This window comes from Lolium rigidum, chromosome 3 (genome assembly GCF_022539505.1).
Source record: "Lolium rigidum isolate FL_2022 chromosome 3, APGP_CSIRO_Lrig_0.1, whole genome shotgun sequence".
In the NCBI taxonomy this organism is placed as follows: Eukaryota; Viridiplantae; Streptophyta; class Magnoliopsida; order Poales; family Poaceae; genus Lolium; species Lolium rigidum.
This window is the reverse complement of record NC_061510.1, coordinates 304,996,798-305,022,246: the sequence shown is the minus strand read 5'-3', so window position 1 is coordinate 305,022,246 and position 25,449 is coordinate 304,996,798. Positions and strand designations below refer to the sequence as shown.

The 25,449-nt window shown below is 41.9% G+C and overlaps 2 protein-coding genes and 1 pseudogene across 2 annotated transcripts; 2 read left to right on the top strand and 1 right to left on the bottom strand.

Annotated features, from left to right (window-relative positions):
- Positions 1–8,517, top strand: part of LOC124696786 — a 28,375-nt pseudogene extending 19,858 nt beyond the window's left edge.
- Positions 8,518–10,521: 2,004 nt separating this feature from the next.
- LOC124703660 lies at positions 10,522–15,876 on the top strand. Its single transcript, XM_047235885.1, has 12 exons — positions 10,522–10,613; positions 11,103–11,179; positions 11,275–11,350; positions 11,451–11,523; positions 11,600–11,651; positions 11,734–11,795; positions 12,009–12,072; positions 13,006–13,078; positions 13,165–13,251; positions 13,907–14,000; positions 15,281–15,406; positions 15,502–15,876. The coding sequence occupies exons 1-11, from the start codon at positions 10,522–10,524 to the stop codon at positions 15,371–15,373; spliced, it is 843 nt and encodes a 280-aa protein (XP_047091841.1). The 3' UTR covers positions 15,374–15,406; positions 15,502–15,876.
- Positions 15,832–16,947, bottom strand: LOC124703662 (tetrapyrrole-binding protein, chloroplastic-like). Its single transcript, XM_047235886.1, has one exon. The coding sequence runs from the start codon at positions 16,779–16,781 to the stop codon at positions 15,981–15,983; it is 801 nt and encodes a 266-aa protein (XP_047091842.1). The 5' UTR covers positions 16,782–16,947; the 3' UTR covers positions 15,832–15,980.
- Positions 16,948–25,449: the final 8,502 nt, after the last annotated feature.

Here is a 25,449-nt window from a genome sequence, read left to right as displayed (position 1 = left end):
GGTAGAAGATAAAATCAATTCTCAAATCCTTAGTAATTAGGGAAGCACATGAAATATTAAGCAAGTAAACACCTTACCATGGTTAGGGGAGTTTAAACCCTAGCACATGCAATATGGAGACACCCCATCTCTATAACCTAGAAGTAAATCTCAACCCTAGTTTATATATCACTATGGTGATCATAATACAAACCAGGCCATAGTTGAGAGTCAAACCAACTGTCATTAGGTGAATCTCATTAGAACCCTAGGATTGCTCACAAACTACATCTTATGTTTCAATTATGAACCTAAGATTAACCTAGTGTTAAATACCATAATTAAAATCATATGTGTGATCAATCACTTATCCTCATAAGTCAAAACCAAGCTATGTTGAGAATAATGTTCACCCTAGAGCATTCAAGATAGAATTAATACAATTCATTAGCACATAGTTATGCACATAAAATAATAGGCAAGTGACAACCTTTTCAAATAGGAGGTCAAATCCTTAGAGATGTTTTAACACATGAACCTATGCCATTAAGTCACCCCTTATTTAAATTCATTAATAAGTACTACTTTGGGATTGTTTCATACAAAGTAATACCAACAAAACTCCATATATCACTAAGTAATAAAATTATCATATGGAAAACAATTTTTAACATTCTTAAAGATAATAGTCAAATTCAGGTCCATATGGATATTTGAATTCAAAACCCAATAATAACCACTAAACCAAGGTTATAATACTCACATTAAATTTTCTAATACATTATCTAATTGGATGATGAATCTTGGGCTATTCCTTGTATTATTCAATTAAGAAATACCTGCAACATAGAAAAGGATTCAAATTTGAATTTAAACCAGGAATTAAAATAGAATTTGAAAACAGAAAAATAAAAAAAAACAGATAAAAGAAAAGGGGAGAAAGGCCTTACCTGGCTACCTAGACCTTGCCAAGCCGACGCAGCCCACCAACCAGCCCAACTACTGGCCCAACCGCACCAGCCCAGCACAGCCCAACGTGGCCCAGGTAACCCTTCGCGTGGATAAAGACAGAGAGGCGTCGTCTTCTTCGTCTCCTCCACTCGACGCACAGGAGCTCGCCACCGCGACGAGGTGAGCCACGTCCCGTGGTCGTCGCCGCCGATTCTGACCGCCAGCACACTCGGGAGGACCTATAAAACGCGGCTGGAGTCCTCCATTTCCCTTCCTCTGTTCTAATTTTGCCCCAAATCGAAACCCTAGCGCGGCCCTGCCTCCGACGTCGTCGCCGGTAGAGACCTCCCCAGGCCAAGCCGCGACCACCATCGTCACCGCCATCCTCGACATGGTCTTCTCGCAAAAGGAATCGAGTCAGGGCGCCCGTAGCGTCGTCGGCAACCATTTCCCTCCGACGGCCGGCGCCATGAATTCCGGCGATACAAGCCTCCATTCGCCTCGCCGTCAAGCCCGCCGTGTTCCTGGTGAGCCACCGACCTCCCCGCATGCTCGCTAAGCTCGATTGCACGCCGTAGCTTCGCCGCATCGAGCAACCCGTATGTACTGCCGCTGTTTCTCGCCGCCGGGCACGCTCCGGTGACCATACCGGAGCGGCGCCGTCACCATTGGGTTCGCCTCGGCGTCTCCTTTCCAACGAAACCGCACACGCCCCGCGGGACGCGCTCCAGCTCCGGCGAGTACCGTCCCCGGCCGCCGGTGAGGCACGGGGTTGCCACCTCGGTGCCATGTGGCCTCCAGCGTGGGCATGGACCCACCAGCCGGTGGCCGTGGGTAGCCCCGGCCGGTACACTTAGTCATTTTTCAGTTTTAATTCAAATTCATTAAGTTACTGAAACTTTGCCAATTTATCAAAAATGCATTACAACTCCGAAAAATATAAATGAGTTATCAAAATTCTTAGAAAATAAAAATCTATCCAATAAAAATATAATATGTAATTTTTATTTTTAATAAAAATTCAATTATTAAATACTTGTTATTTAAGTTTTATTTATTAATTCCAAATTCAATTAAAATTCAAATATTGGAAAAACTTTTTAATTAAGTAAAAACCAGTATATAAATAAAGAAAACAATAAAACTAATTTTATTTAATTGTTGACTTGTTAAATCCTTATTAGAAGGATTTAAACGCTGATTAATAAATACCTTAATTATTAATTCATTGAAAATAATAAAATGCTAAATCCAATATTAATTTTATTTCAAAGTTATTAATCACTTCAACCTTAAAGTGAAGTTATTAATTCAAGAACTTTAGGGTATTTAGAAAACCCTAATTTCATAAGTAATAGAACCAGGAACCCATCATTCCATGTGATCCCTAAAACCCTAATATCATTAGGAACCCTAGCTCCATTATTACATCTAAACCCTAAATGACTTCTAAACCTAAACCTAGGTTAGAATATGTAATCATGTACTTACTTCTGATCCACAAAACCATAATTAACAATTAAATACTTGTTATGTCCTCATAAACTGTAGGAGCTCTTTTATCAATCATTTAGTATCCCATATATGCATCCCTATCCAACATGGTTAATCAAATAGGGTCAACCAAATGCAAAACCTAGCTCATATCCTTAGAAGTATCATCTTTAAGTAACTTTAATTATCATCACACCAATGTGATGAACCCTAACAACACCCATACCTACTATTTTACTTTACATAACCCTGTTCCACTAAACCCTACTAGTGTGAGATGCTTATGAACCATCCTATTTAGGAACCAACCATTCCTTACTTAGTAGATCCAATAGCAAACCTAGACAACCTCAACCCTAATTGATATACTTCTTATTATTTAAGAAGTATGTTCTTCAAAAGTTATTCTTTTGAAGAAAATAAGGAATCATCACCAACCCTGCTTATAGGGACCTAAAAACCATAGCCAGCTATCATTAACAAGATAAACCAACCTGATTATCATACTTGTTCCTTATTAAAGAACATGTTCTTCAAAAGTTATTCTTTTGAAGTATATGATAATTAATCCTTAACCATGCCATCTAGTACTAAAACTGACCACTGTTCTTTACTTGATAACATTATGCCAATTATCATTCTTTGTGTGCTCAATTGATTATTATTCTTTATTATCTACTCGTTGATAATACCAAGTAATCACACCTGAATAAGAACCTTGTATGTGAATCACTCTAAAAGTGCAACACACCCTAAACTAATCATACAACTCACTGATCCTAAATCATCGGGGTTAGATCACGCTTAGAGCGATTGCATCTCATACTTATGCATTATTGCATCCTTGGCAATCTTTTAAACATCATCCTTACCGGACGATGATGCTATTTCAGAATTTGGAGTTATTGCGTATCGAAGACCTTGACTGCATAATCTTGCGATCAAGAAAGGCAAGTTCATCGCTTGCTCATGTCATTTGAATATCTTTATCAAATTACTTGCAAAGTACTATGATTATCACTATTGCATAAAAACCAAAACCACTACTTTCATAACTATGAATATGACTATGTGGTTGGCAATGGAACCATGGATTGTGTTGATATGGTGGAGGTTCCATTGCAAGGGTTTATATCCATCTAGGATTAAACAACAAATGTCGCCAGTGATTCTTGTGCCGTAATACCCGTGTTAACCATAAGATCCGGAGTGGGACGGAGTAGTCAAAAGTGTTTCCACCTCTCGTACATCAACGGATGCGCTTACCGTAGACACTTGACCCAGGTTGGGCAAGCGGTGGGGTGGGGATCCCATTCTAATTCCCCACGGTAATGCGGTCTATGATGGATTGTAAGATGTCCGGAACGGTCTATCCATGATTGATAGGGAAGGCATATAAAATTGTTCGAACGGTCTACCTTAATCGGTATAGGGGAGAACAAATGCCCAGAACGGTCTCATCATGGATATAGGGGAAGACAGTCTTACAAAAGGGTGGGTGTGCGAGGTAGCGGAGGAACATGATTGGCTAGACCTTATACCGGGCCTCACACCAAAGGAAGTGTGGACGAGAACTAGACTCGGTTGGCACCAAGGTTAAGATCTCTTATGGGTAAAGCAACACACCTCTGCGAGTGTAAAGAACCGTGACTGTCACTCCCTGTTCCGGGATATGGAACTGCGAACGCGGCCGGAAAGGAGCTCCATGAAGTTCTAGTAAACCGGTGAAGGCCGACGGACATAGTTCTTCCGAATAAAAGCAACCTCTTGAAGAAATAGTTATGAAAACCTGCATTGGTATTAGACTTTCCGGTCTAATGCTGTAGCTAGTGCATTAAACACCTCTTTCCTATAATGAACTTGTTGAGTACGCTCGTACTCATCCCACTCTTAAATCCCCGCTTAGATATGGAGGCATCGAAGGAGGATCTACCGTGCAACTCAAAGGCCGAGGAGTCAACAACTACTTCAAGAGAAAGGACCATGTCAGAAGAGTCAGATACCACATCCAACAAGGAGAAAACCTAGATTAGCAATAGAAGGGGACTAGCTCCCTAAACCTAGCTCATATTTAGCTAGAATCTATTCTTAGCCTCTGTAGTTAGTGAAATACTCTACAAATAGAGTTCATGTTAGGACTAGGCTACGAGTCGTTCTTCTGGAGTTGATTTGCAGTTTTACCTCATTGTAAAGTAGGAGGCTGTGAAGATTTTATGTAACAGAGTCAATGTTTGTAATTCTATAGACATGCCTTGGACCCGCATATGTTTCTGTTGTACCACTCTGAGCGATATAATACTAGTGGAACGGTGTTTCATTGGTGTTATATCAGACTTGCATACTACACCATGCAGTGGTATGCCGGGTCACCACAGCTGCGCGCCTTTCTTAAGGGTAAATGTCTGGCTTTGGCCTCTCTGGAAAGAACCAGGCTACGCCAGCGAGCTCGTGTCCGCGACATTCAAGAGGGGGATGCAAACTCTAAATATTTCCACATGAAGGCGAATGCCAGACGGCGCAAACACCTCATCCCCGTCCTCAAGCATGATGACAGGGCTGCAACTTCGGTGGAAGATAAGCTGGAGCTTGCAGAGGGTTATTTCTCAGAAGTATTCGGTACAGCTCCGTCCAGGCAGAAGATTCTGAACCTTGACATGATTCCAATCAGTTCTCTCTCTGCTCGGCAAGCTAGAGATCTTGAGGCTCCATTCTCCCGTGAAGAAGTGAGGAAGATCATTATGGAGATGCCCTCCGACCGTGCCCCGAGCCCGGACGGCTTCTCCGGCCTGTTTTTCAAACTTTCCTGGGACGTGATCGCGGATGACATGCTAGCTGCCTTGGACGAGTTGCATAAGGGCAGATTTCGCACATTCAGTAATCTCAATGGCTCGATCCTCACCTTGCTCCCAAAGAAAGAAAATCCACTAGACATAAAGGAGTTTCGCCCAATCAGTCTCATTCACGGTTTCTCCAAGATTTTCACCAAGCTCCTCGCATCGCGGCTTGCCCCCTTGCTCCCTCGCTGATATCAAAAGCCCAAAGCGCTTTTGTTCAAACTCGCAGTATCCACGAGAACTACAAGTTGGTTGCCAATGCATCAAAATTCCTCCACCAAAAAAAGAAGCCGGCAGTTCTGATGAAAATCGATATCTCAAAGGCATTTGATACCTTATCATGGGAGTTCCTGATCGAAATTTTAAGACGAAGAGACTTCAGTGAACGTTGGTGCATGTGGATATGTGGAATTCTGGCCTCTGCTCACACGAGGATTATAATCAATGGCGAACGAGGTCGTCCCATCCATCTTGCCCGTGGTGTTCGCCAAGGTGACCCCCTCTCTCCGGCACTTTTTATTCTGGCTATGGATTCACTGAACGCAATTCTGCAGTGGGCCTCCGAGAACGCAATGCTAACAGATCTAGGTCTACACCATGACATTCCTAGAGCATCCATTTATGCTGACGACGCGGTTTTGTTCTTTAGTCCAAGGCCTGCTGATTTGGATGTCATTGGAGCTGTCCTCAACCTCTTTGCTAGCGCTTCGGGTTTAAGTGTCAATCTGCGAAAAGCTCGCATTACGTGCATCCGTTGTGAGGATGACCTTGCTTTGACTTGTGGCCAATCATTTCAACTCGCATCCGCAAGGACTTCCCAATCACTTACCCGGGCCTTCCCCTTACCACTCGGTCGTCTTCGCAGAGCAGATATATGGCCCTTGATTGACAAATATTCTAGGAAACTTAAAGGCTGGAAACCAAAATTTCTTTACACTGGTGGCAGATTGACCCTCACCCGTTCAGTCCTCATGGCTTTGCCCATACATCTTCTCTCGGTTCTTCCTATTCCTCAATGGGCCCTTGATATTATTAACAGACGGTGTCGAGGTTTTGTTTGGAAAGGTGAGGAAGACATAAACGGCGGCCACTGCCTTCTCCCATGGTCCAGGGTTTGTCGCCCAACTCACGCTGGAGGTCTCGGCATCCTAAATCTTAGACTTTTTGGTGCTGCCCTTCGTTGTCGTTGGCCTTGGCTGAGGTGGGCTACAGAGGAGCGGCCGTGGGCTCTCATACCTGTTAATGATGATCAAGATGCTCTGGACCTCTTTAAAGCAGGTGCCTACATTAAACTTGGGGACGGTAAACGCGCAAAGTTCTGGACGGATAAATGGCTGCCAGGAGGGCGGGCTGTGCATGAGGTTACGCCGATCTTATTCTCCTTCGTCCGCAACTCTGGCATCACAGTTGCAACTGCTCTGTACAACAACAGGTGGGTTAGAGATGTTCAAGGTGGGCTCTCAACTCAAGCTCTTGCGGAGTACCTAAAGCTTTGGGACATGGTGGCTGAGATTGAGCTATCCGTGAACCGAGATGGACAAAGCGGTTTGGCGCTGTACTCGCTGACGGTTCGTTCTCTGTCAAGACAGCTTACCAGCTCTATTTCATGGCCAGTCATAACTTTGCTTGTGCCAAACCAATTTGGAAGTCAAAAGCACCGATGAAATGCAAATTCTTCATGTGGTTAGCAGTCCACGAAGGTGCCTCACTGCAGATAATCTCGAAAGGAGAGGCTGGCCTCACTCTGCAGTTTGCTCCCTCTGCTCATCTCGCAAATGAAGATTGCACTCACCTTTTTGTACATTGCCTACACTCTCCAGGTTTGGCTCCGCCTCCGCAATCTGGGCCAATGCTGATTTCCCGATCCCCGGAATAAGATTCCAGAGTACGGAAGAGTGGTGGCTGACGGCTAGGAAGTTGGCTCCAAAGAAAGTTCGCCGCGATTTTGATACTTTTACCGTTCTTGTCCACTGGAGACTGTGGAAAGAACGTAACGCGAGAATTTTCCAGCAGGAATATAGTCCGGTGAATCGTGTTTTTGAGCTCATAATTGAAGACCTCCATGCTTGGAGGGCAGCCGGCTGTATAATTTCTTTGTAGTGGCAGCTTTGTTTCATGTGGAGCCAATGGAGTGAGTGCCCTACCATATAGTGGTAGATGTGGTGCCGGTGGTGTATTTCCCTAGCTCCTGATAGGGTTCTTTTTGTAACCCTTCTGTACCATGCGTATGCCTTGTACGCTGCTCTCTTTTCTTCTAATAAAAAGTTCGGCCTCTGGCCCTTCGAAAAAAAGATAGATATGGTGTAACTGTTTTTCACCTATTTCGAAAATAGGTCATTGAAATGACTGCTGGTGCTGGATCAATTCTTTCAAAAGAGTTGTATGCTGACGCAAAAAGTAGGTTAGAGGTACTTAATAAGAAGGATGCTGAAAGGAGGAAAACTGCTGAACTAAAAAGTAACTCTTACATATACTATATATGAAGGAAAAGGTTGCCTTTTTTCTCTCTCGTTGTGTCTTTATTGTGTGTACACCGCAAAGTGAATGTAAAGATATTTTTTTAGCTTGTTGTGATGTGAACATAGATTTAAGTCATTTTGCAGTTAGCTTGGATGCTAGAAAATCGTATGATGAGTGTTGTTTCTCCATATAAGATATACAAAATCTGTCAATGTTCTGGCATACTGTACTATACATTAAGTCTATGATGATAATCTCCATATCTATATAATTTGGCAAATGTAGATTACTGATAATATACGAATAGCACAATTACTATTGTTTATGTGCTGCACCTTATTTGTTTTTTTGACGTCTCAATTGCTTCCTTGATACATCACAGTTGGAAAAAAACACGGACATGTTGAGTGTCTAAACTAAACAGGAGAGGGAATGTTTTGCAGAGAAACTCAGTGAGCTGTTAGTCAAACAATGAATCTTGTTATCTGTATCATTTGTCTAGGATATGTCCTATGCTGAAGCTCTTGTTGGCAAGTGCATGTGCAGGATTGGTTGTATATGGATGGTGAAGAGGCTCAAGCAAAAGAATTTCAAGAGCGCCTTGATCAGCTTAAGGCCATGGGCAACCCAATTCTTTTCAAATAATTACTTCTTATCAAGTTACGCTCATATCACTCAGTGACAGAGATTGTTCCTTTCCTGGTTATATATATATAGATTGAGTGGCTTAAAAGCCCGACCTGCAGCTTGCGGAAGTGCTCGATTGTATCTTACTGAGCTACAAAAGGTATCACGCTGAGACATAATTTTGATTTTTTTAACTATAGTAATATTTTCTTGACACAATGCACTCGGATAATCCCTTTTCTTATAAGAAGCAAGAAGCTTCACTCTGCACCTAAAAGTATGCTTGTATGAAAAGATAATGCACCTCACCATTTGAGCAGAGAAGCATAGTGCAATTGCACATTCTTTTGGGAAAGGCCATTACTGGCAGAAGTGTTGTGTAATGAACAGAACCTCTTAGCATGGTTCATCCTCCACCTCGTCACTCACAGACTTAACTTCCTCATGTTGAACAATCGCATATGGTCATTCTTTATGTTTGTGGGTTCTCATTGTGAAAAATCTTAGTATGGTCATTCTTGCATTCAAAATCCACGAGTTGCACCTGCATATTTTTATTTATCTGCATCATAGCACTCTTCAGTAACACACAATTGATGAAACATTTGTTGGATTTTGATATGATGTACTTAATTAGAAAATGTATAATGTTGAATGCTACAACACCGGTGACAAATACATTGTCTGCGAGTTGACCAATGTTGCAACATGCCCGATACCATGTGCTATTACCATCACTCTTCTTTATAAATGAATCAACGACGTGCCATGGGTGCATATTTTCTGTAGATGGGCAACTATGTAGACGCCTCCCAGAACGCCATCATCCTCGAGACTTGGGTGTTGACGTGTTTGTTGTGGCCATCAGAGAGTAGGGAGGCGTGGTGAAGTTCGACATTGGCACCTATATGCGGGCGCAACCAATGGAGATGCAAAGTTGTAGAGTACCTGAAGGAGGCGAAGTATTTAATAGTGGATGCTGATATATAACCTGCGTACGACTGGAGTTGTGGTGCCGATGTTAGAGGCCGTCATAGTCTTCATGGATGCATGCAAGATTAACTTGGCCTGAGAACGAGCACGCAACAGAGGTAGCAGTTGTCATCGCCTTCATGCCTACCAGAGGTGCACAGAAGGCAAAGCCGGCAGCAAGTTTGATGAGAGCTACTTGATATATTTGGAGCGATTTCTCTGTCCAGATGTTCATTCAATATCTGAAGGTTTGTAGGTTGATCGTCAATATCAGACAACTAAATTTATTTGTAAAACAATATAAATATTTCCTATCGGCTGCCAAGTTCTACTAAATAATTAATTATGCTTAAAATATGTTTTTTTTGCATTGTTTGTATTACTCACGACGTAGATTTTTTCTGAGAATTGATGTGGCTTATAAAAGAGACATTTGGTTCTTTTGGTCTGCAGTTCAAAGTGGGACTCACAACACTTTAGAGGAAACATTTGCCATGAAGCAACTCATTTAGATTATTCGACATGGTAACATTACCCTGCGAAGTAAATAAAAACAATTTCATTTAATATCTACAATTTTTTGAGCATTAAGCGTTTTGCACGTTGTCGAGAAGGCCCTGGCTCAAGATTTGACAATGATGTTTAAGGCCCATAAGAATCCTAATTTCCTATGAATTCCAAAGTTACATGTTTGGCACGAGTGGTGTGAAACCATTAGAATATTTATACCTGTTGCAAAGCACGAGCATTTAATTATGAATTTCAAAGTGTTGTTTAGACTAATCAGAAAAGAAGTATTTTTTCAATTATACATCCACGTTTTGTGAGACAATAATACATCCAAAAGGAGAGATCCTTGACTTGACAGTTATGACCCATAACACATGTGTGAGACTTACCTCAAAGAGTATTATCATGTTGTATTACATTATGATATCCCTGATTTTTTTAATTTTTATAGTAAGTTATGAATTAAGTATGTGTATTGAGAAATAAAATTTGAAAACCCGTGGTAAAGCACCGGCATTTGTACTAGTAATGGTGTAGATTAAGAGGAACTTAAATTTTTTTTTCTCACCACAATAGATTGGTCTGGCATTACTGCCCTCTCATCCCTGTGGCTTGCCACTCTGTTTCAGCTTTGAGCGAAACAACTCGACGCCCACGCGCGCATCCCTACACCCGCGACGCGGACTCCGACCGGATGGCGAGCCCGCGCCTCCTCTTCCTCCGCAGGATCCTCTACGCCGCCGCCGCCTTCTGCGCCTGTCTCCCCGCCCCCGTCTCCGCCATCCGGTGAGCGAGATCCGTTCCCCGCCTCCCCCAGTCCAGCGTCGCGTCCTAGAAACGCAAATGCTCTCTTCGTCGCTCTTCGGAGCTCTAAATTGTTAATTTTTTCCGTCGGTATCGAGTATCCGTGGTAGTATTTCTTTCTTGTTTTGCTTCGGTCTGGCACGATTGGCAGCTGCCTGCCTGTTGCCGTGCGGCTTAATTTGCAGCACCGTAGATGCCATACAGGTGTACAGCATATACTGTATACGATTTCATTACTGTCACAGAATTTGATTATACAGGAGAATCCAATAAAATGACAAGCATTGAGCTAAATACAGGGTAACAATTCTTTTCAAATGGTGCTTCATGCCGGGTCAAAGGTTGCATTGCACATTGCACCGTCCATGATCATCAGTGTTTCTCCATTCGTGTTAGCACATTCAGCTACTGCCATTCTGGATGCAATTTCACTAAATCTGATGACAGAACCTGAATTTGAGCCTTGTTCAGGAAGGACATTGGTTTGGCTGAACCCATTCTGTGCAGAAGAACTGTTCAAGGGCGGCATTTGATATCAGATGATAATGGTATAACACATGGCCCCTCTCTCTGGCCTATCCTGTCCTCTGAACTTATGCTCCCTCATAGCCTTTTCCCCTCTAATAGAGCACAATCTTTATAGGTTATGTATGTTCTGCCCTTTCCGTCGATCCATGGTCTCGCTGCTGCCCAAGAACAGGGGCACGCTTTTCCTGTCAGTGAGTTTCTTACCCTCTGTTGCACAAATATCAATAAAAGCATCGCCTCTTACAAAGAGGGAAACATTGTAAATCTAACACAGTTCATGGCACCATCCAGGGGCTGCAGCCTTGATTTACAGTGCTGCAACTCTTACGAGTATTGCGTTTCTTGCTGCTTGGATCCTTCTAGGGTAAATTCTTACCTGTAATACTTGATTTGGCATAGGTAATTTAAATAAATGAGTCATTTACTCATCCTTGTGACAGACCAACGAAGGGGATGTGCAGAAGTTGAAGGTAGCTAAGCCTGTTACTGCTGGTAAGATGCTTGTAGTTATTGTTTGGTTTACCTTGAATACTTTAATGTGTTGGAAGAGTTTGACAGATTATTATTCTTTTAGGAACGTACACCGATATCTTCGATTTCTGCATGGGAAGATGCCGCCATAGTTCCGCAAGCGTGGTACTTGTTCCTTCTCAGGCTATAATATGATTGTTTCAGGACACCTTTTACATGCATATGTGAAATAAGAAACACAGTGGTTCAGCGTATTTTCATCACCACAGTGTCTTATTTCGCTGGGAATCTGTCATGTTACAAATACAGCAACTACAAGTTCAAATTATATGGTAAACAACTCTTTCTTTGAATGTAAGTTGTCCTTTGAATCTTCAGGTCCATGAAAATGCTTATGTGAGTGATTTCCATCACTGCTTCATGATGCAGCAAAATTCATCTGGTAAGCATTATATTCTTGCATCTTGGCTAAATCACCACATTCTCTAGTTATAGCATACATTCTGAACATTTCTGGTACACCTAAGCTATCTTGTTAATGCTATCTATTATTTCCTCATGATATTTGAATTCAACCGCCCACTAAATGTCGATAGGAGCCAAGCTCCGCTTGGGTCAGCTTGTTGCTACATACTATTAGCAATAAGTAGTGGCTAGCTCGGTTCAGAAAGGCCAAGCCAATTCACTTCGGTCCGTGGGCTTGACTGCATATCAACAGTCAGCAGTAGCAGTAGCCACACTGAAACCAAATATATGAGGAGATGCTGCAATTGGAAACTGTCACTAATGCTGGTGACGATAACTGCTGTGCAGTACTTCTGGATGTGAAGCTAGCAAATTTCTGAATTTATGTCAGACTCCAAAGATAAAATATTTGGATCCAGACTTAATCTCAAGATCCGAGTTTTAATTTTAGCTTCTCTAACCATTTATAGAGGACATCAACCAAGAAACAAGGGGTCACCACATCATGGGTGTAACTGAGGCCATAGAGTGAGAGAGAGAGAGCACATATCAGATTAGATAATTATTGTTTTCACATTTTATCTGCTTCATTGGATCAGTTCGTTAGCGCCCTATCTGTTAGTTAGATTCAATCAATTAGTTATCTTCTGTTAGAGATTTATATGCCGAGCTTGATGTGGGGTAGGGGGATTTTTTGGAGATTGAAATACATTATGGGAACCTGAGATATCCTGGTATTCGTGTGGAACTCTTATGTTTTTTGACTTCTTGGGTGTGTGGGAGTTAACAAGAATTAGACCTCTGATAAGTTTCTTTTTAGTTTCAGGCTTAGTCTGTGCTGATCCCACTGCTCACGTTGTGACATTATTGTTTATGCATTAGAAAATGATTATGTGTAGCTATTTAACAGGGTCAACTGAATCAAACTGTGGATCAAGAGACTGTGGTTCAAGGTTGGCTGGCATTAATGTCCTTTTGGGGAGGTAAGGAACTTCAGTTTACGTTCTATATCTAGGACTGTGAATGAAGCCCATGGGAATTGCTTTATGAAATCATACTTGAAATTCAGGCAGGGGGAATCGTGTAATTCTGTGTGCGGAGCGAAAGGACAATCATGTGTTCCAAGCAAGCTTTCTGAGCTGAACAAATGTGAGATGTAAGTCTATTTAAAACATCTAAACTTTCCATGATTTACATTCTGATTTTTGAATGTAATTTATTGCTGTGTGATGACTGGTCAAGTAGCCAGTTTTATTTCGAGCACTTTTAAGGAAATAATGACTTTTTTGCCCAGTTAATTGTTATGTTGAATAGTCTGCACTAGATAGTTCTTTAGATGAAAGTTGACGATGAAAGATATTTCAAACTTGATACAAACAGGTATTCTAAAGTTAACACTAACAGGTATTTTAAAGTTGAGCCAATATTTACACCGGCTTTGGGCCAGCCGGTGCCAAAACTAAAGCATTGAATCATGTTTCAACATAAAATGTAGCATTACAGAGCCTATAAATAATCACTGACAGCAGTATTGTTAACCTGTAGATTCTTAAGAAAATAAATGAATTATTCTGTGCCAAATATGAGACTTTGCTTTTACCAGTTAGATTTAGGTTCTGTCAGTAACTTAGTTTATGAATCAGAGTTATTTGGCCTTGCTTATCATTATTCTTCTAGGATTTCCAAATATCAGTACGCTTGCTTATGGGTCTTATTTGATATGTACTTATGTTGACCTTTTTGCCTGATTAATTATCAATTTAAGAAAAATAATGAAAAATCGCTTGCTCATGTTTTATTGTTGAAACCAGTTTGCAGAAATATATGAGATGCAAAAGTGGTTGCTTTCCCAGTCTTGGACCTGACCAACCTGCTGAAGTTGTAGATGAAGCTCCAAGAAATTTGGTACGACTAGTACATATTTATGTTATTTGACCACATGAACACTGTTAAGAGGCTCTTCTAAAAAAAAAGTTTCATTACTCAGTTTTTATGCAAATACAATATTTTTGTGTGTAGTTCTGGCCATATCCCGACTCGAAAGTGTCCGTAGCTGTTCTAACCATTCCTTAAAATAGTCATTGGACATGTTAATTCAATATATTTATCTCCACAATGTTATTTCTCGGCCATCTCCATGGAAGATATGCTGGAATTGACTTGTATGCGTGTAAATTAAGAAGGCTGATATTAGCTACTCACCATTATACTACTAACAATTCTGTGCTGAGAATTAGCCCTATTATCATTTTCCCTGAGGCATTGGCATTTGAAGGCATACTCAAAACATTTCAGTGATGGGCCTAGATATGATGATTGTGTTGACCCTAGAGAAGTGCAGTGCTCATTTTGGTTGCATAGAAACATCAAGAGCTAAACCGATGAGGCCATATCTCGCCTACGATATATGTACACAAGTTGACCTGGTTGGGTGTTCATCGGAGAAGATTTTGCTGGCTTCAGTGGGTACCAAGAATTATTCTCTCAATCACGAAGCTCTATCAGTTCACTGTGAGAACTTTCGCCAACCTGTCACGTGCATTGGTTGGTAAATATCAGGAAACCAGGGATAGGACACTTGCCCTTATCTACCAGCAATCAGGGCCTAATCGATGTTTGTGGTTGGAGAGGCTATTATGCTTTAGTTTGTGTCTTTTGACAATCAATTCCTTAATCTTTATGGAGTACATGGTGTGGTGTCCTTGCCTAAGAAAGTAACATCTAAGTAAAACAGAACAATCTCTAATTGAAATGAAACTAATTCATCTCTATTTTCCTAACTATTTCTGTCTCTTTCAACTTCCTAAATAAGATCATTATCTCTTAATTTGATCGGGTGAGATTGGGACTGGCTGTACTATCCTGCGCCATTGACATAACGCCGTTGACCTAAACATTTAGGTAACACTGGTTCTGCCACATGGTGTAATCAGTTTTGAGTATTGAATCTTGGCCAGGGACCAGGGGAAAATATCTTTACCCTTGGTTTTCAATTATTCAGCTTCTTTTATTCAAAAAGTATAATGTAGTGAACCAGTCATACCTATTTCAATAGATTCCCAGAGCTGATGCTTTGCATTACTCTGTGTGTTTGTTTGGGAGGACAGTGTGTACTGGACATGGCTAAGAGTTTTGGCGAATATACTTTATACATGGAACTAATTTTCGTCTGGCTGTTGTTTCAGAATCCAGGAGCATGCTTGTACATGCAGATGGATGAGCGCCTAACGTGTGATGGCTCACATCAACATACTCGAAGGCTCTGTCCTTGTGCATGAAATGGGAAAAAAATAGCGGCAGTCATAAGAAAGGTAATTTTCTCTCAGATGACTCATCAGGTTTTGGAGACTCATTTCGACTATATCGCCAAAATTGTTCTTGCTCACATCAATCAGTCACTTTCCAGGAAACAAGTGGATATGATCCGCCGGAAACTGATGGTTCTCTGTTATGGACAACCCTTTTCTACCTGGTGGTTTCCTCAAAATGACAGGCCATTTCCGCACTGAGCTTTCCAATGGCGTATCATGGAGAAAAGCGTATATTAGTTACCTGCATCTTCCCATGGCATTTGCATGCATCAGTAGTGCCATTGCTCCACCTCCATCTGCATGCCATCCATCACAGGAAGCATAGCATCCATGCTTTCGCCATATTTATATTTTAGCTTTGTCCAGTGTAGGCTGTTTATCCTTTGCATGTGTGGACGCAAGGATAAGTGTGCAGAGCAAACAGCTTCTCAAACATTTATCTTTATAATATATCTGGTCACAAATTTCCATGCATGTTTAGTACAAAACAACCAAAACGAACTACAGAAACATGACTTCTTAAATCAACTGCACCATGACAGAATCACAAACATCCATGCGCTTTGCATGCTCCTTAAAAGGAGTAGTCAGGCTTGAAGTCTGTCATAATCTTTGGCCTCACCCTCACTTTGCTATCATCCTTATTCTGACCACCGTTGCTGCCTGTGTCATTGTTCTCCTCTTCTGCTGCTTCCTCTTCTGGGCAGTCAAAGGCAGGGTGAGTGAATATGTTCTCCATGAGCCGTGTCCCTCTGAGGGCATTGGTGAGGGGCAGATGGCCCTCTGGCGTGTCATCGTTCAGCTCCCATATGAACTCATCAGGGAAGGCCCTGTAGTTGAACTGCTCCACTTCACTGTCCAGCTTCTTCATCCAGCCAATCTTAATGAACAAGCGGGTGTAGTCGCGCACGGACTTCTCCCAAATCCGCCGCTGCACGCTGTACCCGAACTTGCCGTTGCTGTGCTCCATCCAGAGCGCGTCGATGGCGCGGAGGTCCTCCACAGAGATGAACTGGACCTCCGAGAAGAAAACATACCCTCGACGACGCGCAGGCTCGCCTGCGAGGTAGATGAGGAGCGCGCGGGTGGTCTCGTCGGCCTGGCGGTAATCTCCCTCCGCGAGCTGCTGGCCTAGGAGCTCCAGGGAGGGTGTAGGAGGCGACGTTGTCGTGGCCGCGGAGGCGACCGGAGTTGGAGCTGCAGTGGATGCTGTGGTCACCGAGGAGGAGCTGCTGGTGAAGAGCTTGAAGGAAATGCTGGTGCTGGCGTTGGTGGTGAGCCTGAGAGCTGCAGTAGGGGAGCCGTCATGGACTGTGCTGTTGAGGAAAGAATGGTGGTGCTGAAGAAGGAAGGATTGGAGAGAAGCGTTTGCCATGGCAGGCAAAGAGGGGGCTGAGGATGAACGGGAGAGGGGAGGAAAGGGAGGGAAACGATGATAAAGGAGTGGATGGGGTTTTGTGGGAGGATTGTACTTGGTGGTGGTGGTGGTGTGGAGACTTGAGGGTGTTTTGTCTGTCAGTCTGTGTGCCCTTCATGTTGTGAAAATTTCTGGTTGTGGTTTTGTAAGGGTGCATCTTGGAGAGAATACAAAGGAGCTCTGTGATTGGTTGGTTCTGGGTGAGGTGAGGATACTGGCTATGGCAGGAGACTCGGGGAGAAAGGTGGCTAGGCTGTGTATGTAGAACATTCTTTTTATATTCTACTCTCTATTTTGGTCTTCGAAGAAGCTGAAATTGAACGTATTATTTGTGGTCGTATCCAGTTTTCAGTTCAGCAGCTCAGTTCTCTCTTTGTTTGCATGAACTAAGAGAAAGTACTCTCAACAAGTACGAATGGGATTGGACAGCACAACCACACCTTTTCATGCTATTTTGATGTAATTAGTATTATTTGCACCTGATGGAACATATTTATAAAAGGTTATTGATATTTTAAATACGATATATTTTCTTGAAAAACGCATCCACATGTAATTCCTTCTCGTTTTACTCTACTCTCACCGATCCATAAAAAGTATCAGAATTTTACTAAAAATGTAGTACGAATTTAAACTAGAACTCTGTCATTTTTTTTTTTGGATCGCAGGGAGTAGCTTTTATTGTTTCGTATTGATGAAATCTGTAACGTGTTGACGAGCCCGACTGATAGTACTAACCAAAAAGGTCATCCTCTTCGACTTTGTTTTTGGGTCTGTGGACATGGTGCACGTGAATACCTGCATAGAAATGGGCGAGATTGATGCTCTGGACGGCAGTCCCGACGTATGCTGTTTTGTTCGTCGTGGCGCGGGCTATTATAATAACTGACAAATTTTGCTCAATGTTTTGAAATAGCAGTTTTCCTTCCCGAGTCATGTAAAAAGTAAGAGACAAATAGGGCACCTTAAGAGCAACTCCAATAGTATAGCCGGTTGTTGGCTATAAGCAAGATGTCATGTCATCTATAGCCAATACATAGCCAACAAGTACAATAGTTGGCTATAGAGATGTACTACTTTTTCAATGGAGGACTCACCTTTTATTCACACAACTTGCCTAGGAGCACATGCTAGAGCTAACTCTTGCATAAGAGCCCATTTAGAGCAAGTTTAATAGTGTAGCTAGCTGCTGGCTATAAGCCATGTGTCATGTCATTTGTAGCTAACATAGAGCCAACATGTATAATAGTGAGCTATAATCATGTCTACCTTATCAATGGATGGCCCATATTTCACTCTCACAAAGTGCCTAGGAGGACGTGCTAGAGCTGGCTCTTGCATGAGAGCCCACTCATCTTCTCTCTCCTCCTCTCTCTCCTCCAACTAAGCATGAATATATTATTTTAACCCTTATAGCCAGCTGACTAGGACTTATTATACTTGCTCTAATAGTGAGCTATAATCATGTCTACCTTATCAATGGATGGCCCACATTTCACTCTCACAAAGTGCCTAGGAGCACGTGCTAGAGCTGACTCTTGCATGAGAGCCCACTCATCTTCTCTCTCCTCCTCTCTCTCCTCCAACTAAGCATGAATATATTATTTTAACCCTTATAGCCAGCTGACTAGGACTTATTATACTTGCTCTTACATTCTCTCTCATTTTCTCTCTCCTCCAACTAGACACAAATATACTATTTTAATTCTTGTAGCCAGCAGACTAGGACTTATTGTACTTGCCTAATAGTGAACGTGTGCTAGTAAAATCCTAGTACTTTTTTTTTTGCATATATATGCTTATATTTTTACACCATGTTTTTCATGTGTAACGTTGCAAGTAAAATCCTACTACTTTTCGTCTGTATACTACACCAAGTTTTACTAGGACAAGCTTTGTCTGGTTTTAGTGAGGGACGGCGAGGACGGCGGTGCGACTTCAGCTCGCTCTAGTGCTTGTAGTATTTTCTAGATGGTCAACAAATCTATTTGTATTTTTATTACTTTTGAAGTTCTTTGTGGTAGCGTTGATGATTATTAATAGATCCGTGAATTTATCAAGAAAAAAACTTCTATGATAAATAATCATAAATTTTTGGAGCGGGAAGGAACACAACAAATATAATGTGTGGACAATGTTGAACTGGGACAGGAGAATTCTCGTTGTTGCCACAATTTGGGAAATTATAATTTTTCATTTTGAGGCCAGGTTAGGGAACATTACAGTTTAAAATTGAGGGACTTTCTTTGAAGTGTCTAATTAGCAGTTCATTGGTTTTTTATTTGCCCCATTCTTTTTTTTTTCTGGATCACTATATCTTCGTTTGTTGGGGCAAAGTGTATACTCATCGCATATACTCCCTCTGTCCAAAAATAATTATCTTAATTTTTTTCTCGATACAGATGTATCTATAACTAAAATAAGTCTAGATACATCAAAAGTGAGTCACTTATTTTTGAACGGAGGTAATAGGATTTAGTGTGCTAAGAACATCCGTTCCCCTAGTGCAGTAAGGTGTACCCCTCATCTATTTATCTCCACTTGCTTTCTCAAACATCTTTTGCCATATCCCTTAGCATGTATTTAGTGGCCGTATGGATCATTTTGACGCACATGCCGGGATCTCAACCTTATTTTCGAGAAAATATCTTTTAGCATGGACGAAGCCTTCAATATATGAAAACCTATTAAAATTGGGGTTTGATACGGTCCAATGTCCAAATCGTGGGCAAGTAAATGGTCGCACTGCACTAATATATATGTTGCATCTCGGTACGTCCTCAATGAATACATCTCTATATTATGCATCCAACCAACTACCACACATACTAACATACTCCAATAAAATGTGACAAACATCTTCAGATAATGTAAAAGTAGTCATAATGTCACAACAAGGCGTAAAAAAGGATTAAACTCATGACTAAATTTAAATTAGTTCAGAAAAAATATTGATTCCGAATAAATGTCCTCGTCAACACATACAGCTATGGGCCCATACATAGTTGAACCTTCACTCACCCGCTACAGCTGCCTTCACAACCCCCTTATTATATAATATGTGCAGAGAGGAAAATTGTTATATTCTTTCAAGAGAGGCCAAAAGGGTGTGGTAAATGCATTTCACGTGGATCGCCAAACAGAGTAGATAATATCATCTAAAAAACTGAGAAATTGCTGCTACTTTTTTTTGAAAAAAATGATTTACATTGCTGACTGAAATGCTCAAACCTGAACATCTCTTGAGTTTTCTCCAAGGGTACATCTACTCCAGAAGGCTTGGAGATATGGGAATGGCAGACATCAAGAAACAATTGCGTGCAGTGGCTCCAGTAGTGACAACATTTTTCATAGGTCACACTCCACTTGGTAACTCGGGTGACTAGCACGCTCGACACTTTCGCGCTGTGTATTCCACCCTTAGAATTCAGCCGTTAGTTTCTCTTTAGCGCAGTTCAAAATACAGTCCAACAATCCAATGAAAAAGCGCACGTGGCTGGAATCACTAGAATTATGATTACGAGGCATGCTAATTTAGTCGTGCCGTTTACAGTTTATTGTCCCAGACATGTTACTAGAATTGGTCATGTAAGTAACTGCTGCAGTATTTTTGTTGTTGTTGAGATATTGGTCATCACCAAAGAAGGAATGTTCAAATGAAAAGATGCAAGGTTATCCTTCAGAAGACAAAGCAGCGATCATGTTTGACTGCCTCAACGGTTTGACCTTCCCTGTAAAAAAGGTCCAAAATGTATGGTGATGCTGCTATATTTACGATCTTAACTAATACATACCTTGTATATCCTTGATGTCACTCTCACTAGATCGAGAAAGGAAAAGCTATTATTCCTCAATTTGAAACTTGAAATTTTGATTACCTGTGAACTTTTACTGATAGTTCCATGGTGACCTCGATCTCGTTCTCCTCTGAAACAACTTCTATATTTTTTTATATCTCCCACGCCATACAATTTTTGAACTTAAAACATTGCAATTCATTGTAACATTTGATATGAAATGTAGGAAACAATGCTTGGGATTTTTTGTTTGAGATTTTAAATATTAAAAAATTAAATTTCTCTAAAAAATTGGAACTTTTTTCCTACATTCTAATTGCAAATCCATAATTTGTATAGTTTGTGAAATAGAAAAGACAAACCCAAAAATCTATGGGTGTGTAGTGGGCACGTTTTCACACAAAACTTTTGCCTCATAAAAACATCACTAAATAACCAAATTCTCTATAATAATCTTGGAGCTAAGCCACGATATCAACAGGGAAAGAGACCGATTCCTGGGACAGAGCATCTGACTCGTCCAATGCTGCTAGTGGTACTATTAAGTTGAGAAGATACATAGAAATTCATCACCTTAAAGTTTTCTAGGCAACAGTAGAAAAGAACTGCGACGGCGATCCTAGAGCAAGACATCGCCGAGCAATGAAGGTGGTGATTTCCGTTGGCCGGGGCGGCAGCCTGGCAGCCGCGGGTGATGTTTGCCAGCGATTTGAGCGATGATGGCAGCAGGGGAGATGTGAGCGGGAAAAAAAGGCGCTGCTGGAGGTTAGGAGGATTTCAAGCCCTGTCCGGCGGTTTGAGTCTTTGAGGTGCTAGCTAGGTGCAGCTCAACAATCAGCAAGGTGAATGTTCTCCCAAATCTTAATGGAGGTTACCTTGTATGCGCCCGAGTCAGCGGTTCACGAAAAAGGCTTAGCGAGAGGTTACCTTGAAATTTGACTTTGACTAATCTCAGAACACGAATTAATAAAAAAGGGGGAGTAACATAGATTAATAACATGCCCATTTTACTACTTTATGTTACTTTTCACTATTACTAGCCTTATGCGTTTAGTTAGTTGTCAGTCCAAGGAAAATAATAACATAGCGAAAATTGCTAAGTTCACAAGTGGTATAATGTGACAAACATCTTCGGATAAGGTAAAACAAGTCACATAAGTGATCAAACTCACGGTTAAGTTGAAGGGACTTTAAAATGATATTTGATGCAAAATAAATATTCTAACCAGATTCAACTTTTGTTTACACTCATTTGCATGTACAACTATGGACCCACATTTTGTTGAAGCTTTACTCACCCACCGTGGTCCCCTCCGATAACCCACAACCCCCTTATATAATATGTTGCAGAAAGATAAAATTGATGTATTCTTTGAAGAGATGCCGACAAGAGTAATTTCGTCTATTTGGAAGAAAAATCGGGTAACATTGCTAGCTGATTTTTTCAAACCGAAGCATCTTGTGGGTTTACTCCAAGTGTGTAGCACAGTATATTTAGAAGACTTGGAAATATGGGAATGGCAGACATGAGGAAACAACTGCGTACGTACGTGTGCAGTGGCTCCGTTAGTGATTACGCCTGGTATCCGTCTCACTCCACCTGGTGACACTCAGATGGCTAATGAGCAAGAGGCGCTCGCACATGGCATTTAGCTCTTCCCAATTAATTAACTGGCAGTTTCTCTTTAGCGTTGCTAAAAAAGAAGTCTAATAATCCAGTGGAAAGTACTGTAGTATAATTTTGTTGTCAAGAGGCGCTCAGGCTATCAAAGTGGCCCTATAATTTTGTTGTCCAAAGCAAGGTAGCAGTATTGGTCATGGAAGCAACTACTGTAGTATATGTATTTTTTGTCATCATCCATGAAGGAATGTTCAAATAAAGTAAGGAAATCTACGTATACTACAAATACAAAAGATCGACCATGTTTGACTATGTGAATGTTTTGGTCTTTGGTGTAAAAAAGTTCAAAGACGCAATCCCTCTATCCATGAATATGTGTTTTTTCTTTTTTGAAATCAAACTTTCTCAAATTTGACTAATTTTGTGGAAAAAAGAGGTAACATGTGTGACATCAAATTATTATATTATGAAACTATCTTTGAAGATGAATCTATTGATATTAATTTAATATCATAAATGTTACTACTATTTTATAAAAAAGGTTGGCCATAATTTAAAAAGTTAATCTTAGAACAAAAGCTAAATGCACATTTACTAGTGAAGAGGGTGTATGCCTCAATTTGTCAATGGTTCCCCATTCCCCGATCCCGGTGGTTAATTCACCTATTAGGGGACAGTTATGGCGACAATATAATCCCCGTGGGGATCTTATCAAATGCAAATCACTCCCCGTCAGGGAAGCGGGGATCAGTTACGGTACAACAGTACCCAGCGGTGAATCCCCGGTGCATCCCCGTTAGGGGTTATGACATGTGGGGGCAGTTAAATGAGTGGCAAATATGGCAGTAGATATACATACAGGAAACCCTAGTCCACAAATTTTTCCTCTTGTCTCCCACCCCTAGCCGCCGCTCCCACCGACCCAACCACAGCCCCTCTCGAACCAAACCCAGCCCAGCCGCACGCGTCCGATCCGCCACCGCTCACCACAGCTACCGTAGTCCCGCACTCCCGCTCGCTGCCGGACGTCCCTCGCTCCCTCCCAGTGCACGTCGCCGCTCTCGCTCCCCGCGCACGTCGTCGCTCTCTCTGCTTCATCTCTTGCCGTTGTTCCCCATTACATCAACCTCAGGTTCCTCACCCGTAGAGGCAACGTCGGTGTCCAGCGAGCAGCCCCCTTCCTGGTCGTCTGCCCCGCCGGTGGAGACGGGGTCCCTTGACCTCGCCGTGGTGACGGATGCCATTGAGCACCCACTTGTTCCGCAGCTCATCGTCGACCCAGGACCAGGAGGTCCAGGACCAGGTGTGGTGACCCTGCATACCACTGCATGTTGTAGTATGCCAGTCGTTGATATAACATTCGCGAAGTACCATTCCGCAAATATTACATCCCTCGAGTAGTACAACGGAACATAGCAGGGTCCATAACTCATTCACATATTATTACAATCATCATACACAAGTCGTCTCGGAGCTCCTCTTGGGTCCTAAGAGGATAACTCCCGGGTTCGAGGCGAACCCAACTTAACTTACAATACCATTGTCTCATTAAACTAAACATTTATTTAATCGAGCAGCTCTGTGGTAAGAGTTTGTGCTGCTCGGCTACTACTACTCCTCAGATATCTCTAGGCTTGTTCTCCTCCGGAAGCCTCCCGGATCCGTAGACGATGATGTAGTCTACGCCTTCCACTCCTCCCGAAAGGTCCGGTTCCTCGTAGCCTATGATCTCGGCTCCATCATTGCTCGTCGTAGTCCTCCTCCAGATGGTTCCGACAATCTAAGCATGGGGTTTAAGAGTGGTATGAGTACGAGCGTACTCAACAAGTTCATTATAGGTAAGAGGTGTTTTATGCACTAGCTACGATATTAGACCAGAAAGTCTAATACCAATGCAAGTTTTGATAAACATTTCTTCAAGAGGTTGCTTTTATTTCAAAGAGCTATGTCCGTCAGCCTTCACCGGTTTACTAGAACTTCATGGAGCTCCTTTCCGGCCGCGTTCGCAGTTCCTCAATCCCGGAACAGGGAGTGACAGGTCACGATTCTTTACACTCTGCAGAGGTGTGTTGCTTTACCCATAAGAGATCTTAACCTTGGTGCCAACCGGGCAGCTTTCCCGTCCACACTTCCTTCGGTGTGAGGCCCGGTATAAGGTCTAGCCAATCATGTTCCTCCGCTACCTCGAACACCCACCCTTTGTTGCATACCCCGACCCCGGGTCCTCGTCGGTCCCATTATTCCCGTAATTTCAGGGTGGACCCCGACCACGACAACGAGTTTGGGACTCGTTAACCAAACTCCTTCGCCGGTAGCTGCAACCCATCATAGACCACATTACCGTGGGGAATTAGAAGGGGATCCCCACCCTCAAGTTGTTCCGCAAGCAGCAACCGCTACGGTAAGCAACAGCTATACCGTGGGGAATTAGAAGGGGCTCCCCACCCTCAAGTTACTCCGCAAGACACAAGCTGCTACGGTAAGCGCATCCGTTGATGAACGAGAGGTGGAAACACTTTTGACTACTCCGTCCCACTCCGGATCTTATGGTTAACACGGGTATTACGGCACAAGAATCACTCGGCGACATTTGTTGTTTAATCCTAGATGGATAATAACCCTTGCAATGGAACCTCCACCATATCAACACAATCCATGGTTCCATTGCCCACCACATAGTCATATTCATAGTTATGAAAGTAGTGGTTTTGGTTTTTATGCAATAGTGATAACCATAGTACTTTGCAAGTAATTTGATAAAGATACTCAAATGACATGAGCAAGTGATGAACTTGCTCGAACACTGCAAAGTTCTGCAGTTGGAAGGTATGGACTGACCCTTGTCCTCTTGTTCTGAAAAAATAGCATCATTGTCCGATAAGGGCAATGGTTAAAGAAGCAATAATGCATGATTCCAGTTTTAGGGTTTGTTTTCCCCCTTTCCGATGTCGTTGTTATTTTATGAGAGGTTAGATACTAAGAACATCTTAGGGATACTTGATTTAGGGTAAATCCAACCTTGAAATGTTGTCAAGGTGTTTTGAAGTCCAAAGGTATTAATGGACTTATTTTTATTATTGAAAAATATATGTGTGATTTAAATGATTATTTAAATCCTCAAATTAAGACTCATTCTTAATTGTCTTCAAAAATTCTCTTTGATATTTTATTTAGGTAGAGAATTTTATGCTGATGCATTTTCATATTT

Coding starts and splice junctions, on each gene's coding strand:
- LOC124703660 (XM_047235885.1), top strand. CDS start 10,522: ATGGCGAGCCCGCGCCTCCTCTTCCTCCGCAGGATCCTCTACGCCGCC. Junction 11,180..11,274: donor TTTGATATCAGATGATAATG/GTATAACACATG, acceptor CAATCTTTATAG/GTTATGTATGTTCTGCCCTT. Junction 12,073..13,005: donor GATGCAGCAAAATTCATCTG/GTAAGCATTATA, acceptor GCTATTTAACAG/GGTCAACTGAATCAAACTGT.
- LOC124703662 (XM_047235886.1), bottom strand. CDS start 16,781: ATGGCAAACGCTTCTCTCCAATCCTTCCTTCTTCAGCACCACCATTCT.